Source organism: Saccopteryx bilineata, chromosome 2 (genome assembly GCF_036850765.1).
Source record: "Saccopteryx bilineata isolate mSacBil1 chromosome 2, mSacBil1_pri_phased_curated, whole genome shotgun sequence".
Lineage (NCBI taxonomy): Eukaryota > Metazoa > Chordata > Mammalia > Chiroptera > Emballonuridae > Saccopteryx > Saccopteryx bilineata.
In genome coordinates, this window is record NC_089491.1 from 375,579,696 (window position 1) to 375,594,020 (window position 14,325).

Here is a 14,325-nt window from a genome sequence, read left to right on the forward strand (position 1 = left end):
CAGGGGTCTCAGGGAGGTGATGAGGGTGTCCCCGGGGTCTCAGGGAGGTGATCAGTGTCCCAGGGGTTTCAGGAGGTGATGACGATGTCACAGGAGTTTCAGGGAAGTGTTCTGTGGAGCTGAAGCCTGAAGGACGAGCAGGAGTCGGCTTCTGAATGGAATAAGAAAGAGGTTTTGAGGCGCACGGAGTACCTGGGTCCTGAGGCAGACAAGCACTTGGTGATTTCAGAAACTGAGAAAAGCCCAACAGGGCTGGAATGCAGAGAGCAGGGGGACAGGAGGAGGTATTGTATGGGGGCCAGGTTACAATACATCAGGAAGGATTTGCTTGTGTTTGTGTAAAACAGAGGGCTGAATCCAAGGACTTAACAAGCATTCCTCCAACATGTCATCAGACACCCAAGTTCCATTCAGCTCTTCACTCTACCATCCTTAGGTTGTGGCTCTTGTCCTTACACTCACAAGATGGCTGCTGGAGCTCCACTCATCATATGTTCATTCCAGGCATGAATAAGAAGGGCAGAGGCGCCCTGGCCGGTTGGCTCAGCGGTAGAGCGTCGGCCTAGCGTGCGGAGGACCCGGGTTCGATTCCCGGCCAGGGCACATAGGAGAAGCGCCCATTTGCTTCTCCACCCCTCCGCCGCGCTTTCCTCTCTCTCTCTCTCTTCCCCTCCCGCAGCCGAGGCTCCATTGGAGCAAAGATGGCCCGGGCACTGGGGATGGCTCCTTGGCCTCTGCCTCAGGCGCTAGAGTGGCTCTGGTCGCAATATGGCGACGCCCAGGATGGGCAGAGCATCGCCCCCTGGTGGGCAGAGCACCGCCCCTGGTGGGCGTGCCGGGTGGATCCCGGTCGGGCGCATGCGGAAGTCTGTCTGACTGTCTCTCCCTGTTTCCAGCTTCAGAAAAATGAAAAGAAAAAAAAAAAAAAAAAAGAAGGGCAGAGGCAAGAGGGGCAAGCAGTCAAATCTGACCTCTTTCAACAAGCTCCACTAGAACCTTCTGTTTATTTCATTAGCCAGCCTGGGTCACATGTAACATGTGTGTTATGTGTAACCTTCAAGACATCCAGGGAATGAGGTCTTTTAGCTGGCTACATTGTTGCTTGCTATAAAATCAATGTTCTGTTAATAAAAAAGTTGGGAGGGAGTATTGGATAGGCAGTATCCAGTCTGTCCCACAGAACCGTGTAAGTCATGCTGAGGAGTGTGACCTTCATTCTGAGAGCAGTTGAGAAACCACAGGGTATTCTACACAGGGCAGTGACATGAAAAGGGGAGACAGGTCAGGGTTACCCCACTTGAGCCACAGCAACATACTTGTGACAAGGGTATTAGTCTCCCAGGACTTCCGTGACAAATTACCGCAAACTGGGTGGCTTAAAACAATAGAACTATATTCTCTCACAACTTTGGAGGCCAGAAGTCTGAATCAAGTCGTCGGCAAGACCAGGATCCCTCTTCCTTACCTCTTCTAGCTTCTGGTGGCTCCTGGCTGTTCTTTTTTTTTTTTTTTTTAATGAATGCTCTTTTATTATTTTATTTTATTCATTCATTTTAGAGAGGAGAGAAAAAGGGGAGGAGCAGGAAGCATCAACTCCCATATGTACCTTGACCAGGTGAGCTCAGGGTTTCGAACCAGTGACCTCAGTGTTTCCAGGTCGACGCCTTATCCACTGCGCCACCACAGGTCAGACTCCTGGCCGTTCTTGAAGTTCCTTGGCTTATAAACTGCATCACTCCAATCTCTGTGCCTGCTGTCACATGGCCTTCTTCCCTGTGTTGCCTCTGTGATTCTGTATCCAAATCTCTCTCTTCTTCTTTTAAAAAAATTTTTAAACTAATTTATTTTGCCTGACCTGTGATGGCACAGTGGTTAGAGTGTCGATCTGGAATGCTGAGGTTGCCAGTTTGAAGCCCCAGGCTGGCTGGATCAAGGCACATATGAACAACAACTACTACTACAAGTTCATGCTTCCCACTCCTCCCCTCCTTTCTCTCTTTCTTCTCTCTAAAAATCAGTGAATTTAAAAACAATCTTTAAAAAATTTATTTATTTTAGAGAAAGGGGGGAGAGAGAGAAACATCAATTTGTTGTTCCACTTATTTATGTATTCATTGGTTGATTCTTGTATGTGCCCTGACTGGGGGTCGAACCTGCAACCTTGGTGTATCAGGACAATGCTCCAACCAACTCAGTGACCTGGCCAGGGCTCCTTCTCTTTTCTTTTATAAAGACATCCATTATTGGAATTAGTACCTGCCAAGATTCTATTTCCAAGTAAGGTCATATTCATAGGTATGGGGGATTAGGGCTGGCACATACAATTCTGCTTGATACAATTCATCCCACAGTGGTACCTACTCAAAGGAGTGCTACCGAGATGCTGGTTCGCTCTGTTGGGCCACTCATTTCCCCCTCATCCGTAGATCACCAAAAGGCAGCCCAGGAATTAGGAAAGCAGGCTTATTTCCACAATTTTGACCCAATGCCAGGCACCGATCCCTCTTTCTCTTCCAAAAGGGCAAAAGGAAGGGTCTGGACTTCCGCCTCACTCACCTCGGCAAACACTTCCCCAGCTCCGAGGATACAAGGACCTGGAGCTATGGGTGCAGAGGTGGCTCTCCTGTCCCTGCTTGTCAGGGGACCAGGGTCTGGGCAGGTGGTAGTGGTGGGGGGGTGGCAGCTGAGATTTAAATGCCAGCCTGAATAACATCTTAGTTGTTCTCCGTTCATCAGGCAAAATTTTAGGTTAACCAGCGCCCTTTAATAAAGCACTTTTATATGTGAACGGGGGTGGGCGGTGGGGGGTGGGGTGGGAGGGAGACTTGGGCTGTAGCAGTGGCTCTGGCAGGTGGTAGCAGCTGGGCTGGGGTCCGAGTCGGGCTCCTGCAGTCCGTCAGATGTGCAGTGTTGTTCAGCTCGTTCTGTTTTTTGCTTTGCAGTGGAATAAAAACCCCTCACCCTGTGAGTCCCAGGAGGCAGTCTGGGAACGCCTTTTTACATATCTGTTTACAGGAGTTGGTGTGCATGGTGCTTTGTTTCTGGCAGGTGATTTTTCCAAAGGAGTGTGTTTGGGTTTTTGTTTGTTTGTTTGTTTGTTTGATCAAGATAAGGATCCCCCTCAGAGATGGGTAGAGATAGTAGAGATGAAGACCCGGGAGGAAATGATATGGCATCTGAGCCCCTGGGGAGTTGGGTAAGAGGCAGCAGTGGGAGGGGCTGCTTTCCTGAGGAAGGCTGTGAGCTCTGGGCACAAGCCTGGCTGCTTCCGCTCCTTCTGGGACCCCAGAGTGGATAGCTGTGGTAGCAATGGCAGGCAATATCCTTGGTGTGGTCCCTTGCCCTCACCCCATAGGTGGTAGCATCTAGGCGCCCCCCTTAGTGGTTTCATGAGTAAAAGCAGAAACTGATTGAGGGTGAGCTCAAGTGACCCTCACAAATGGTACACACATATCTGGAGAGCTCCCATGGATAGTGGAGACCATTTGCAAGGGCTGGAGGTCCTCACTAGGCAAGGGGGGATAGAAGGTCAATAAGAAGGTAAGGTTTAAGCTGAGCATTAAAAGAAAAGGAATCAACCAGAGGGACAAGGAAAGTCATTCCAGGCAGGAGGATCAGCATGTGCAAAGACACGAGTGACCACTGGTGGCCTGAGACTGTGAGAGGAGTTTGGTGTGGGGGTGGGGCCACAAGGACGCACAGGGGAAGGAGAGAGGAGAGAGAAGTGAAGCTGGAGGGAGGTAGGAGCTGGCTCATGAGGGGACCCTGCATGCCAGGCTGAGGTTTGCGTTTTGTCACGAGGACGATGGGAGCCCCAGATGGCTTGTGAGCCGAGTTATGTGGCCTCACACATGTTTTAGATTTATTTTATGGATGTGAAACCAGGCAATGGCGCGAAATCTACCCCCTGTCTGCATATTTCTTCTGTTCGTCTTCCCCAGCTCTGCCCCGACCCCAGATTCCTAGAGTGTGTCACTTGTCAGAAGAGCAGAGTCCTCCTCCTGGCGGTGGGGCGAGCAGGCATCCTGTCCCTGCTCACGCCGGGCCCAGAGCGGGGGCTGGCTGGGCAGCTGGCGGGCTGGCAGAGAGAACAGGGTCTGCTCCGCTGTGTCTGCAGCCACTGCCACTAGAGAGTCTGATGGATGACCCACGATGTCCAGGGCTTCCCACGGGTCAGCAGCCCCATCTCTGTGGCAACTGCCAAGGAAACCTGCCGCTCTGCCTCCGTTTCTCCTGTGGCTGCTCCTGCACCCCCCATGGGCCGAATGCTGTGACATCGCCTCTTCTCCTGGCTCTTCCACCCTTTCTGCCAACCATTTCCTGGCCTCTTTCCAACCCTGGTGCTAAAAGCTCCTGTGCAGGAGAGGCATTACGAAATCGACACCCAGCCTGCTGCCGCTGTGTTCTGGCTTGTTCTTTATTTTGTCCCCATTGAGCACACAGTACAGGTTAGAACTACATCTTGAAGAAATCTTGCTGCTTCTCTCTCCCCATTCTCAACCCTGCAGTGACTGTAGTGTGGGCCCTGTACTGTCTCTCTGCTGGAGTGTCTGGGTCTGTTTGCTGTTTGCAGAAGTCTGACTTCCTGCAGCAGACCAGCAACTCCCCAAGATCAAAGGTCTGCCTCCATCTTTAGACTGGCCGCTTCTAAGATCCAGTTTGTTCTTCTCCCTGAAACAGGGTGTCTCCCAGAGCAGGGGCTCTCTCCCCCTCAGTCTGGGATCTTCCTGAAGACAGGGCTCCTTTGGGGGCTGCCTTGTCTATTTCTCTTGGGTGCCTCAAGCTGAGCTCTGCCTTGATGTGCTTCACGGGGACCCAGGGGCAGCAGGGAAAGCCTCCTGGCCTCTCTGGGAATGGCAGGGCTGAGCATGGGTGCAGCAGGTGAAGACTGGCCTGGGGCCAGAGCTGCATGGGCCTGGCTAGGGGCCAGGTACTGAGCTGCTCAGGGCCAAGGGCTGGCCCAGGGACTCCAGGGCCTAAACAGCCTAAACCAGGTCCCTGAAAGGGCCATGATTTCTCGTATCCAGAAGTCTGGAAGGGGAAGGTGCAGAGGGTGATTCCTGGCGTGCCTGACACCTCATGCTTCCTGTGGGCTCTGTCTTGGGCGGTGGCAGGAGGACAACCACAGCTACTACGTATCCCGTCTGTACGGCCCAAGCGAGCCCCGCAGCCGGGAGCTGTGGGTGGATGTGGCCGAGGCCAACCGGAGCCATGTGAAGGTCCACAGAATCCTGTCCAACACCCACCGGCAGGCCTCGGTGAGTGCCCCAGTCCCAGCAGTGCTGCCCTGGTCGGGAGGCTGGGCGCCAACCCACCCCACCTGGTCAGTGGCCTAAAGTCTGTGATCTGGGAGATGTCTTCCAGGGGATCTTGGGGGGCTTGGCCAGAGTTGGGGTACCCACTTGTGGTCCTGTCAGCCTGCCCTGGACATGCCCGCCACCCACCCTGTCCAGATAAGCATGGAGCAGTGTAGATAACCAGCCCCCGGGCCTGCAGCTTAGCCCATGCTGACTCTCTCTCATCCCCTGCAGAGGGTGGTCTTGTCTTTTGATTTCCCTTTCTACGGGCATCCTCTGCGGCAGATCACCATAGCAACCGGAGGTAAGGCCATGTTCGTAGGGCTGGGGAAGATTTGGAGCTCTCAGCCAGAACTTGGGGGACCTACCTGGGGAGGCTCACTGGAGATAGGGTTGTATAAATGGACGGGGGCGGGACCCATGTTTGGTTCTCTTGGGAGCCCACTCTCAGGAGGGAGGTCAGTGATTGTGTCTGAATACCTCTCTCCCATCAGCTGACTTGCTCATGTGTGTGTGTCCCTCCGGGCCAGCTCAGGCCGGTGTGGGCAGCCCCTGTGGTCCCTGTGTTTCTGATCTGTGACTGAGAGAGAAAAGGAGACTGTGCTCAGAGCTTGGTTCCCAGGACCAGGCTTCCTGTTGACACCAGGAGCCCATCTCTGATTCCTGTGTACACTCCCAGGGAAAGGGAGGTGTGGGAATTTGTATCCACCTGGAGGGGCAGGGAGAACCTTCTCTGGTCTGGGACCCTTTTGCTCCATACATGCCTGACCCTGAGCCAACCAGTTGGACATGGAGGACAGAGGTTCAAGGCTTGCTTCTAGCTATGTCTGCACTGCTCCTTCCTGCCCTTGGGGGAGAAACATAAGGAAACAACCCTTCTGGTCTCCTCTGGTGACTCCGCTGCACTTCTCCCCACTCCAGGCTTTATCTTCACTGGTGACGTGACCCATCGGATGCTCACAGCTACTCAGTACGTGGCCCCTCTGATGGCCAACTTCAACCCTGGCTACTCCGACAATTCCACAGTTGCTTACTTTGACAATGGTGAGACCCGATCTCAGAGTTTAAGTCAGCTAGCACCAGGGCTCCACTGGCCCAGCCCCTTTAGAGGAACGCAAGGCCCAGAGAGGGCAAGGGACTTGCCGCGGTCACGCAACACGGCAGCCACCCCTCCTTTCTGTACTGTTTCCTCATCTATAAGACGGCAGCAGGACAACTGCTTCCTCGCAGGATCCAACGAGAGACTGGGATGAAAGTGTTTGGCTATGAGTAGAAGTAAAGTAAATACTAGGGACCTTTATTGTTTCTTACTCTCGCCACACTGCCCCTTGAATACCCACCCTCCCGTCCCAGGGGGACAGGCATTTCTCCTATTTCTCCTCCTTTTCACGTCCAGTGTCAGCATAGGTAAAGAAGGAAGGGGCATGCTCGGGGTAAGAGAGGCTAAAGCACGCCCTCCGGGGCCGAGGCAGGCTCTCCGGCTCCTCTCCAGCTTGGGACCCAGGCTGATGGTTGGGGGTTGCCCAGCTCCTGCTTCAATCAAATTCGCAAATGGCCGCCATTGTTCCTGAAGGACCCGACCTGTGGCCAGTCCGCTTTGGCCACTGTTTCTGCCCAGCCCTGCTCCCTGAACTACCTCTCCGGCCAGCCAGGTCTCTGCTCTTCCCCACAGGGACAGTCTTTGTTGTTCAGTGGGACCACGTCTACCTCCAAGGTCGAGAGGACAGGGGCAGCTTCACCTTCCAGGCAGCTCTGCACCGTGACGGCCGCATTGTCTTCGGCTACAAAGAGGTGGGTGAGCCCACCTGCAGGGATGGCTGGGTCTTGTTAAGCCTTTTATTTATTTATTTATTTATTTATTTATTTATTTATTTTTATTTTTTGTATTTCTCTGAAGCTGGAAACGGGGATAGACAATCAGACAGACTCCCGCATGCGCCCGACCGGGATCCATCCGGCACGCCCACCAGGGGCGATGCTCTGCCCACCAGGGGGCGATGCTCTGCCCCTCCGGGGCGTCACTGTGACGTGACCAGAGCCACTCTAGCGCCTGGGGCAGAGGCCAAGGAGCCATCCCCAGCGCCCGGGCCATCCTTGCTCCAATGGAGCCTTGGCTGCGGGAGGAGAAGAGAGAGACAGAGAGGAAGGAAGGGTGGGGTGGAGAAGCAAATGGGTGCTTCTCCTATGTGCCCTGGCCGGGAATCGAACCCGGTTCCCCCGCACGCCAGGCCGACGTTCTACCACCGAGCAAACCGGCCAGGGCCTATTTATTTATTTTTTAATTTAGCAAATATTTGTTCAGAACCTGAAATGTGCCTGGCATAGGGCTTAGTGCTGGGGATACAACAGTTAATAAGAGGGTTGTGGGCCTTGCCCTTGTTGAGTTTAAGACCTTTTAAAATTTTTATTTGTTTATTTATTTATGGATTTTAGAGGGATGAGAAAGAGAAAGATAGGGGCAGGAGGAGCAGGAAGCATGAACACATAGTAGCAGTTGCTTCTCCAATGTGCTTTGACCTGGCTAGCCCGGGGTTTTAAACTGACAACCTCAGTGTTCCAGGTCGACGCTTTATCCACTGTGCCACCACAGGTCAGGCTAGAGTTCAAGTCTTGTTGAAACAATAGACGATGATTGCAGAGACAAATGTAGAACTGTCACAAGTGCTTCTAAGTAGGGATGTCTGGTGCCACGAGAGCCTGTCATGTCACCAAGATAGAGCACAGAATGTGCTTGCAGGTGGTGTGGGGAAGACTTGAAATTTGAATGGGCACCTCAATGTGAGATGTTTTCACATCCTCCACGAGGCGGTGCCAAGCAGGCAGATGGGTGTGGAGCTCAGAGGGGAAGTCTAGACTGGCCCAGGAGTGTTGGGGGTAGATGGTGCCTCCTCTCCCCTGCTGCAGATCCCTATGTCCGTCCTGGAAATCAGCTCCTCCCAGCACCCTGTCAAAGCCGGCCTGTCAGATGCTTTCATGACTCTCAACACATCCCCGGACGTACCAGGTGAGTCCCCACGGACCCAGCAGAGACCTGCACTGGGTTGGACTCAGCTCAGACTGACCCGGGCTGGTGGGGGGGTGGCCGTGGTGGTGAGGGGTGGATGGACAGTGGGGAGCTGAGTGGGAACTGAGGGAAGAAAGGGGACATAGCGAGAGCCAACATTTCTTCGTTAAAGCAGAGGAACCGTTTTTCCAATCAAGTCTCCAGCGGGAGGCACTGCTCTAGTTGTTGACGGGCAGGGGAGCCGGGGCCATTCCACTCAGCGCCACTGCTGATTTAGAAAGTCTCCAGACACCGAATTAAGGCTTATGAGTCCTCCCAGAACACAGCCTCCCATCCCAGGTGACAGAAGGAATATCACAAGGGAGCCAGGAAGAAGAAAAATTAGGTTTCTCTCCCATCCCTGACCCCCTCCCGGGTCCCACCCATTTCTCTTTCTGAAGCAACTGGAGCTACTAGGTTATTTCTAGAGCTACAAGCCTTCAGACAGGTGTATGTGCATGTATCGAAAACAGGCGATGGTTACACACTGCCACTGTGCTCCTGAACAAAGTGTACCCTGCCCATCATTCCATATCAGCACATGTCTCATGCTTTTTTTTTTTTTTTAATTTTATTTTTTTATTATTTTTCTGAAGCTGGAAACGGGGAGGCAGTTAGACAGACTCCCACATGCGACCGACCGGGATCCACCCGGCATGCCCACCAGGGGGCGATGCTCTGCCCATTCGCTCTGTTGCGACCAGAGCCATTCTAACGCCTGAGGCGGAGGCCTTGGAGCCATCCCCAGTGCTCGGGCTATCCTTGCTCCAATGGAGCCTCGGCTGCGGGAGGGGAAGAGAGAGACAGAGAGGAAGGAGAGGGGGAGGGATGGAGAAGCAGATGGGCGCTTCTCCTGTGTGCCCTGGCCGGGAATCGAACCCGGGACTTCCGCACGCCAGGCCGACGGTCTACCGCTGAGCCAACCGGCCAGGGCTGTCTCATGCTTTTTAATGGTTGCATGGTAGCCCATGGCATGGGTGTCCTTCACTTAACCAGCCCCCTGGATGTAGACTTTTCAGTTGTTTCCAGTCTTCTGCTACAACAAGTAATGCTGCGGTGAGTATTCTTGCAAGTAGGTACTTGTATGCCTCTGTGTGAGTATTTCCACAAGATAAATTGCCACCGCTTCACCTGCTCCTCCCCAGACTCCCTTCTTGAACTCCCAGTGCTCTGGCAAGCAGCTCAGCAAGGACCCACAGGACCCTGCTCCCTCACCGACGTCAGCCTCTGCACCACTGGTTAGCGCCAGGACTGAGCTGGTGGTTGAACAGTCTCAGTATCAACCTGACTGTATTCGTTAGCTACTGCTGCATGACAAATCACCCTAAAACTTAGTTGCTGAAAACAACGAACACATACTCTCAGAGTTTCAGGAAGCGAAACATGACTTAGCTGGGTCCTCTGGTTCAGGGTCTGGACAGGCTGCTCTCAAGGTATTTTTCAGGATTACAATCATCTCAGCAATTGTTGGGGAAGAGTTACATTTCTAAGTGCTTTCACAACGTTGTTGGCAGAATTCAGAGTCTGCCATGTGGGCCTCCCCATAGGACGGCTCCCAGCCTGGCAGCTGGCTTCCATTAGAGCAGGCAGGGAAGACGGCAGTGGAGGGTGAGAAAGATGGAAACCAGTCCTGTTGTAACCTCATCTTAGAGGTGCCATTCTATCAGTGTTTGCCCTATTCCACTGGGTGGAAGCAAGTTACTAATTGCAGCCTACACTCAGGGCAGGATTACAGAGTGTGAATACCAAGAGGCGGGGGCCTCGGGGGCCGTTTTAGAGGCTGCCCCCATACTGATTATAATCCCCACCCCAGGCACTGAGACTTACAGGATCTTATTGGATCATCCTCCGAACTACTGTACGTTTGCCCCTTTCTAAATGAGGACTCAGAGGTTCAGGGTGGAGTGACTTCCTTGTGGTCACACAACTGCGAAAGGGAGAACTGGGAACTGCATCTTCTGGGGGTTTTTAAATCCCAGGGACCAGTGTTGAGATTTTCTAAGCCTGACCCAATTCCATTCCACCCAGAGGGGTGGGTCCTTTTCTGGTCGGCTTCCCGAGCACCCACAGCCCGTGCGCACGCACCCCAGGCTGTTTTGCAGGAAGGGCAGTGATGCACACTACTCCCACCTCCCCCTGCATCACTGAACCTCCGGGGCAGGGTCTGGTCTGTTTCTTCTGCGTCCCGTGTCCCTCTCACAGGGCTCGTGCACGGCAGAGCCTCAGGAAATATGTGTTGTATCCAGCTGTTGAATGAGGGTGAATCAGAGGAAGTCAGATCCCTTGGGACTGTCTGCATCTGAGGTTCCTCTGTGATTCTGGAATGAAAGGCTGTTTTAGAGCAAGCCGGGAGATGTAGGGGCGGCAGGGTGAAGGGCAGGGTGGGGGAGGAAGCGCAGTGCACCTGAAAAAACAGGAGGCCGGCTGCGCCTGTTCCGAGAGACTGGGAGGAGCCGCAAGGCTCTGTCGTGAGAACTGCTGGCTTTGGTGACTCCAGGTGCTGTTTGCTGAGGGATTGTGTCCACCAGCCAGGTGAAACCTGCACCTGACCCCCAGTCACCACCCAGGGGCTCCCAGACTCCAGTCTCCCTTCCTTCTGTCCCCCATTCTTTCTTGTCACTGCCAGACAGATCTGATCCTGTCATTCTCTGACTCCTCGTTGCCTGCAGTGTCGAGTCAAATGCCTTCGAGGGGCATTCAAGCCCCTATGCAGCCGTGCACAATCTGACCTTATAGGCTCATCCCCAAACTGTCACCCCCACTCTGTCTGGGCACCACTGGTGTGTATGCCTCGTGCTCCCCAAACATGCCAAGGGCAATCTAACATCCTGTGACACGGTTCCATGTAAAAACTAGTCCCCTCTCATCCATTGGCAAAGCTCCCATGTCATCTACTCCATGCAGCAGAATTCATGCTTTCCTCCTCGCCCCCAACTCTATTGATATCTTTAATATAAAGCCCATCACACAGCCCTGCTCATCCGCCTTCTCCCCAATTAGCTGTGAGCCCCCCAGGGGTTCACTGTAGCCCCAGCTCTTGGCACAGTGCCTGTGGTAGGCAGGCGCTCTAACAATGAGTAACAGCTCAAGAGTGAGTGCCACTGGAGCAGATGGGTACGGCGGAGACCCTGTCCTCTGTTCTCTGCTGACCAAGTGAGAGCAGGGCCTGACATCACTTACGTTTGGGGGTGAGTGCTTTGGTAATTGCATTGTCTCTGTCAAGGTTTTTAGCTCGGGGATCCAGGGCCAGACTTCAGGAAGAATATTGAGGTATGGGTGGAACATATTCACATGCGTGCATTTTTCTGGGACAGTCTCCCGGGCTTTCCTTGGGTTTTAAAATGAGCCATGGTTTCTGGTTTGGGGAATGATGGCTTTTATGTGGCTAAGTGGTCAGGTTCCTCTGGCTCTGACATTCAACCCAGGAAGGAGGGAATTAGTTTGGATTAGGATGAGCTGCAAATAACAGTAAATCCCAAACAACTAGGGCTGAAACAAGACAGAAGTTCAGGGAGAGAGCTGTGGTCTGCAGACCCCTTATCACCATGGACAGTCCCCTTGTCCAAGCCCGCCTAGTCCTACAGAATGGGTGGCATTACTGTCCTTGTACCTAAGCTTGGCTCCACTCTGCCTGGGGCATTGGGAGGAGTGAAGTTTGGTTCCCTACTAGTCACCCCCCACCCCCTCTCCGTGACTGAACCTTGCCCAGGGATGTTTTCCAGCCTTCCCTTTCCTCTCACCCCTGCCTGAGGGTGGAAGGCATTCTATACATGCTCACTCCTGGGATTGTGGGAGGGAGAGTTTTTCTTGCCATTACTTCCTTATAGAAACTGCTGCACAGGCTTTGGAGCAGGGAGTCCACAGAATGAGCTTTAATGCAGAGAAAGGCGGCATGGACATTGGCAGCATCCTTCCGCGGAGGCGCACCAACCCCACAGCAGCTTATAGACTATTTGGCTGAAGTGGCCCCCAGAAATCAATATAATTCCCTCTACTTGTTTTATGGACAGTGTAAAAGCAACTTTAGTGTAGCCAGCGTCGAAACTGACAGATTCTGACTTAGTGGAATCAATTAATGAGAATTTCATTATGAAAGGCTCCAAATTATGGACTGCCCCTTGGCTGGCCCCAGATGGCCTCAGATGGCCCTAACGCTTGGGCCTTCTTCTTTACCAGAACTTTCCTTTCCTTTCAAAGGCAGATGTGAGTCCAGAAATGTGTCAGAGCCCTGTGCTGTACCTCTGGGCCGGGCTGCTGGGTGGGAGGCTCCGGAACCGGCCACAGATGAGGGCGCGGGACCAGCCAAGTGAGGGCGTGGTGCGCGAGGACATGTCATCACGGGATCTGGCCCATTTGGTCTCGGCCTCCCTGGATGAAGGATGAATCCTGTGCAGTGCTCTCCACTGGAGCTTTGTATCATCCTGGGGCCCTTTCTCCCCCCTTTCCACGTTTCTCTTCTGTTTTTCTCTGTTCTGCTCCCTGAGTCTGACCAACCATTTTTTGCTTCCTCTCCTCTCTCTCTCTGCCTCTTTCCTACTTCGCTTTAGGGCCAAGGACTCCTCCCCGGGTGCAGGGCCCTCACTGTGTTTACCTCGGGGCTCCTTGCTGGGGCTCGATTCATAATCATTGAAGGAATAACCAAAGAGCAAAAGAATACAGGAATGAGGGAATGGACGCTCTTTCCCAAACCACCATCTGATATTTTTTTATATCCCAACCACCCGATTTGGAGGGAAGTTTGTAGCGAGACCGAGCAGTGTGATTTGTCTGAATGACCCAGCTCTTTCCCACGGGTGTCTGAACTGAAACAAAATGGGACATGTAAATCTCTCTTCTGCACCCTAAACATTTCTTAATTGGGTGGCAGGACTCTTCGTGTCTGGACCTTAGTATTTCTGAATCTTTGGTGAGTGGAAGCAGAGATGAACCAGAGAACATCTCAAACTGCCAAGTATGTGGCTTTAGGGCGGCCTCCTTCTCCGGCCGGAAGGGATCTGTTGGTCATTCAGACAGACGTCATTGTCCTTGGGTGAGCCCCAGATGTTGGCAAGATAATCCAAAAGCAAATAACTCAGGCGGGGATATTAAGGGTTCTGTTTTTAAAGAAATAAAAATATCTCCAAAGCCATACACTCAAATAAGTAGAAGTTGGCTGTTGAAACAAACATATATTTTAAATCAGAGTCATGACTCTGAATACCCACCGCCTCCTCCTTCCTAACACACTGGCGCCCCTGCCCTGCTGGTAGGGCGACGATGGGTTTTGGAGGACATCTGACCACTTCTGGCCGCTCCTCACTTGAGGGCATACCCCCAACTCCACTCCAAGCTGGCTGAAGGGGACACGCATCTCTGGATCCTGCTGGGAGCCCCACTTTTCCGGGATACTGCCTGTGTGACTCTGTCCCTGAAATCGACCCCCTTGGCAAGTCTGTGTCTCCATTTGTGCCCCAACCCTGACTCCCTTTGTCCCTCCTGTTTCACTTTCCTTCTGACCAAGGGTGTCTGTCCCCAACGTCCTTGCAGGCAGAGAAGTCCTGCAAACCAACTCTTCTATTTAGAACTCTAACTTGTCTGTTGTCTCTGGCCCACTGGGGTGGCCCTCTTAAGAAAGGCCATAATCTGTGGTGGGCTGGGAGGAAGGGCATTCTTCCTTTGGGCTGTGGGCTGAAGTCATGTTGCTGAGGTCTGCATGACTATTGATAACCTCTTCTTTCATCACAGTCATTTCGTGGGGCCTTGTTATGTGCAGGGCCTTTTGCTTGGGGTTGGGGGACAGTGAGAAAGCACTCACAGGCTCTGTCCTTGGGGAGCTTGCAGCCTGGTAGGGCAGGTAACCAACAAAGAAAATATTGATGGAGCCTGACCAGGCGGTGGCGCAGTGGATAGAACGTCGGACTGGGATGCGGAGGACCCAGGTTCAAGACCCTGAGGTCGCCAACTTGAGCGCAGGCTCATCTGGTTTGAGCAAAGCTCACCAGCTTG

General features: G+C 53.1%; 1 protein-coding gene across 1 annotated transcript in view; it reads left to right on the plus strand.

The window, feature by feature from the left end:
- Positions 1 to 14,325, plus strand: part of PLXDC1 (plexin domain containing 1) — a 71,531-nt gene that overhangs the window by 30,886 nt on the left and 26,320 nt on the right. The window contains exons 3-7 of the mRNA XM_066255477.1: positions 5,115 to 5,258; positions 5,532 to 5,601; positions 6,219 to 6,341; positions 6,970 to 7,088; positions 8,202 to 8,301. Of these exons, the coding sequence (XP_066111574.1) occupies positions 5,115 to 5,258; positions 5,532 to 5,601; positions 6,219 to 6,341; positions 6,970 to 7,088; positions 8,202 to 8,301 (556 nt within the window). The remainder of the gene's footprint in view (positions 1 to 5,114; positions 5,259 to 5,531; positions 5,602 to 6,218; positions 6,342 to 6,969; positions 7,089 to 8,201; positions 8,302 to 14,325) is intronic.